We start from the raw sequence: 5,236 nt of genomic DNA on the forward strand, positions 1-5,236 counted from the left end.
GGAGAGAATTATTATAATTGGAGACTTGTAATCAAACTTGTTTTTGTAATTAGTCGATATATTATCAGAATATAGATATTAAAAAATAATATTTTTAAATTGTTAAAAAGAGAGATTACCAATTTTGACGATAATTCCATTTTTCATAAGAATCACTGGAATAAAAGAAGAACAGTTAATTCATTTGATTATGATAACGAAAAGAGAAAAACAAAAAATTCCAAAAGATCTCTTAGAGGCAATAAAGTTAATTGAAAAATACGCTCTAACGATATTTTTGTGAGTTATTAATGTATATATACATAAGAAATTACTACCTACAAACACATCGTTAAACAGCAAATGAATATTTGAACAATGCAATTTTTATAACGTTTAACGTACACATACGTATAATTTATAATTTGATAGTTAATTATGTAATAAAATAAAGCGACATAAATCACATATACGATCGTTAACTGTCAATTAGCCGGATAATTAGTTATAATTGTTAAATTTAATCTTTTTTTAATATTTAATATCAAGATTTGAAGATTTTAATCCAATGATGTAGCCGATCATCTCGATCATGCTTTGTCATAATCATCATCATCATCATCATATATTTTCTGTCATCGAAATTTTCAAAACTTTAATAAAAAAGTTTAACTATTTTTTTTCAATTTCCTATATTGAACTTCTTGTCTGAACATACCTATATTATCGAAGGATAAATAAATGATTAATAAAATAGTATTCAACACTTTCATCAAATTATATAAGACAAAATATAAACGAAACTTTGAAAAAAAATCTTACGTGTGCACGCTTTCAATTTCTTCCAATAAACGTATCTCCGTATTAAGTAATAGAAAACATTTACTCCGTTATAAATTACATGCTATGATAGTTTTTTGAAGCGGTATCCCGTCGTAATCCCATCTTATCCAACTCTCCCCTACTTTCTACACCTCTAGCACCCTATATTTCACCATTTTCTAAAACAAATTCCAACTGCAACGCTCGAATAATCATACAATCCAGTTCCCTGTATAACAATCATTAAAACGAACAACCTTCCTTCGCAAAGAAATAACTATATCGTTTCACTTGCTTTCGAAATCGTCCAGAGCAAGTGGCAACCTTGTACACAAGGTGTTCGGATGAAACAGACGAATTTAACATTTTATCCCATTATTTAAAACATACGTCTTTGTTCTAACTCTTTATCCTAATTTAAATCTAGGCTTCTTCTCAAAAAAATCATCTCAAGAATTTTCATTTTAGAGCAACCATCCAGAAGATTATAACTGAAAACAGTTTCGATCATTTCTAATACTATCATTAAAAAAAACTACATCTTCAACTCTCTAACTTGCCAAGAGAATTTCTTCGAACGATATAACACATATTTTTCACGAAAATATCCACGTTTTCACTCTTCGTTTAAATTCGTAATTCGAACACTGTGTATATCTGCTCGGTCGGTAATCCGCTTCTCGCAACAACGTGCGTCCGATCGTGCATTTCATGCACGTGCGTCGGACAAATGGGATTAGCCGGGTGACGAAAGTGTCCGCTCGGAACGGAACCGATCGTGCCGTTTGAAATTCCACGATGACGCAGAAGGAAAAGTTGCCGGTGGAACAGTTAACCGGGGGCCCTGTTCGATGCCGGGGCACCTGAGAATTTCTTGTTGCACACGCGAATCACAAAGAGTCCTTGGTTGGCCTGATTGGAGTGACGCGAGGATCGATTCACCTAATGAAGCCACCTGGCTTCGAGGTAAACGCGGCTCTCTCCACTCGTGCATTGACATTCTATCGTTTAAAGAGATTTGCGTTTCTTTGGCCAATCGGAGAAGTTGAATTGGGATGAATTTCGATGTATCTCCTAGAATTTTAAGTTTTTTTTTTAGGGGTATAGATACTGATAAATGTATGGTGATAAAAAAATCTAAAGTATTTAAAATTTTAAGAGAATGTTAAGTTTAAAAAAAAAAGAATTTAAACAAAAATTTAAAAATCTAGATTCTAATCTAAAAATCTAAATCTAATTTTCTAGGGAACCCTAGTCTATCTTTTGGGGTCTTTAGACTTCCAATGTTCGGCATTCATTTTAACTGGATTCCTTTCGACAATTAAAATTCTTTTAAAATAGTCATTCTGTCAAAAGAAATCTAATTTTATTCGGGCATAAAGTGTTCCAATTACATTAGAATTGGATACTAGCGCCACGTGAAGCGATCGGTGAAGAAACTAGCGGAAACACAGTTGTCACGTGGGCACAGGTCAAGTTTTTATCGCGTTCACGAGGCTCATCGTGAATTGTGCCGCGCTTGTAGAGTATTCGTAGGCGTTAAATAATGTTTCCTTAGTCAATTTACTGTTAGTGCCTTGTTCGATATAACCTGCGCTTGGCCGGCACGAACTGCATATTTACGAGCGGGTTGTAAACCGTCGGCTAGGCGTGTGCGTTGCACTATTTGCTACGATAAATTGGAGCAGGCCAATTTGTCACGAGCTCTGGGTTCCACGGAATGATCATCCTTATTGTCGACCGATAACGATCGTCCGTTGAAATAATTTACAATGTCGGTGTAGGAGCAAACGGTCTCGAGACAATATGCTGAAGCATTTTTTCCTTTTTGTTTCACGATAGTATGCGATACTAAGGAAGTGTTCATTGTTTTTGCGAAGAGACGTTGCAACTCCTTCGGACCGTATCTTTATGAGGAAAATGGCTATTTATAATCCTGATTAAGTTCCCATAAAATTTTATATATATTTCTACCAATAAAACGTTTACGATGATATATCTTTCTTATCAGTATCTATATAGAAAAACGTTTAATTTTGGATTCATAGAAATTAATAAAAAATCATATTCTAAACTTTACGTTTGTCATAAGAATACTAATAACTAAATATCATTTATATTAAAGCGTCACATTTTAAAATTTCACTTTTTTATAGGCGCAATCTTTTCAATCGCTATGATCCTCGTCATCCCAAATCCATCCTATTGAACTCGATTCCACGGATTGCATCCCACATTTTTCTCAAATTACATCTTCCAATTACATAATTACATAATACTCGTTTAAACTTAACGAGACAAACATTTCAAAATGATGATCCCCACGTAACAACCCCTCGTAATTTTCGAGATGGAAAGGTCAGTGCATACTCGAGCGTGGTCTCTCGATTATTTTAAACGAAACAGCGTGATTCATTCACGGATCGTTTTCGCCTACGTGGATCGGCACCAATAGTAAAAGTGTCGCAATCGCACGTAACCGATTTCCCCCGCGATGAATCAACGCTATCTCGAAAGCACGCGACGATCATAAAAATTCGCAGTGGGGTACCTTTTTCTCTCTCTCTCTCTCTCTCTCTCCCTTTCTTCTTCCTCTTTTTCTTTTCACGCTTATCCACGCGTCATCACACGGTGGTGGCCGCAACCTCCTTTCGTCACGATCGGTAATCGACAGGTTAATCCGTTAGGCGTCGCTTCAATAACGCTGTCGTGTGTTGCAACTATCGAGTAACAGGCAGGTATGCTAACCACTATGCCCACTCGTGACGTTTTCATTAGAGGAGGCCGAGGACGGATAATCGGTTTCGATCGGGGTTAGAATAAGATTGAAATCGTTTAAATGTACAGTTACCTCGACCCCTTGACTCCCGTTAAAGGAGTAAAAATTTATAAACAATATTATATAATTTAATAAATCAAACAACAGATATATATATATATATGATCGATTATATATAATTCAAATATTATATTTAATGAGAAACTGTTTCTAGATCTCTATAAAACATAAATATTCTAATTTCATTATATATCATAATTTCATCTCTGCAACATCTTTCTACAATATTCTACAATATACATGTACCAAGAACATATCCACCAAACATAAATATCGTTGCTATACCGTTCACGGTCGAAGCAGCAACAAAATGAAGAAAATAATACAATGAACTATCGGTCCATCTATCGATCATATTTTTCCCCCGAAGAGTACGAGAGGATCGTTCCAAGGACAGTGGTTCCTACACAACCCACCCTTTCCATCTTAAAACTCTCTCTCTCTCTCTCTCGTGCCATTCTCGCTCAACCTTAATACGCTCGCGTTACCCTTCTTTATTGCCTCGTAATTTTCTTGGCGAACGTCAGAAAACCAATATGGAATACCTTCTACCTCCGGTAGATATCCACCTTTGAAGGTCCTCCCCGTACACGGTTTTGCACACTTATTGCCACAATGGATAGTTTACGATTCGAGAGTGGAAGGTTAGGTTAGGTTTTTCCAATATCGACGAGTTTGAAAGACAGGGGAGGGGGGACATTGGCGACCCCTTTGCGATATTATCGACGAGTTCGCGTTACATATACATATAGATATTGTGTATAACCAGTTTCAGTGATCTAAGCTGGTTATCACAACCGTTCCCGTTTGCTTTGCCAGGCATAATTTACGTTTTCCTGAAAATGTCTACCGGATACAGGGGCCATTAAGAGCTAACCGCCGGTTGCCGAACGATTATACTTCACTATCAATTATGAGCGATCCTTCTGCCTTTTTCCCTTTCTTTCTTTCTTTCTTTTAGATTTATATTTCGCATCGAACAAGTTTTCGCGGGATTTGATTTATTCTTCGAGCGGAAGATGAGTGGCGAAGATGGTTAAATGGGACGTTGGCGAAATTCACGAAGGATTATTTATTATTGTTTCGTTGTGGATGAAATTTAAAGATAACTCTAAAGAAAGTAATTTGTTCCTTATATAATTTACGATAATTCGATATTAACAATAAGAGAGAGAGAGATATCGAGCTAATTTCTGTTGAATACCAGATATATACATTATACATATATGTCATTCGTCATAAAGCATTGACAGTTAATAACAACTGTCAAGCCCCTTGATTAACAGAAAGTGAAAAATGATGCGGGAACACGAACCTCGAGAACGTATATATTTTATCAAAGAATTAAAAAAAACTCACCCGGATAACCTTCTGGAATGACTATTTCCGGCCCCACTTTGACATCGTGCCTGTAACGATGTATCAACAGGGTCGCGGTAACGCGGAGCGATCTCTGTTGCTGTTTGTACAGCAACACCGGCCTTCCGCCGGTGCCCTCGAGCCTCACCACCCTCGGCAACGAGAATCGATCCAGGAACTCGCGCAGGGGCATGTAGCCGCCACTGGACCCGGAACTACCCTCGGCCGTCGCCTCCC

At 36.9% G+C, this 5,236-nt stretch overlaps 1 protein-coding gene across 3 annotated transcripts in view; it reads right to left on the reverse strand.

The window, feature by feature from the left end:
- The window catches only part of LOC102674267, an 87,286-nt gene that overhangs the window by 31,044 nt on the left and 51,006 nt on the right, over window positions 1-5,236 (reverse strand). For 2 of the 3 annotated variants that reach the window (XM_006618500.2, XM_031511867.1), the window contains exon 2: window positions 5,000-5,236. This exon is cut by the window's right edge and continues 1 nt beyond it. The exons of the other annotated variant lie outside the window; for it this stretch is intronic. In XM_006618500.2, the coding sequence (XP_006618563.2) occupies window positions 5,000-5,236 (237 nt within the window). The remainder of the gene's footprint in view (window positions 1-4,999) is intronic. 3 annotated transcript variants of the gene reach the window in all.

Source organism: Apis dorsata, unplaced genomic scaffold (genome assembly GCF_000469605.1).
Source record: "Apis dorsata unplaced genomic scaffold, Apis dorsata 1.3 scaffold_357, whole genome shotgun sequence".
In the NCBI taxonomy this organism is placed as follows: domain Eukaryota; kingdom Metazoa; phylum Arthropoda; class Insecta; order Hymenoptera; family Apidae; genus Apis; species Apis dorsata.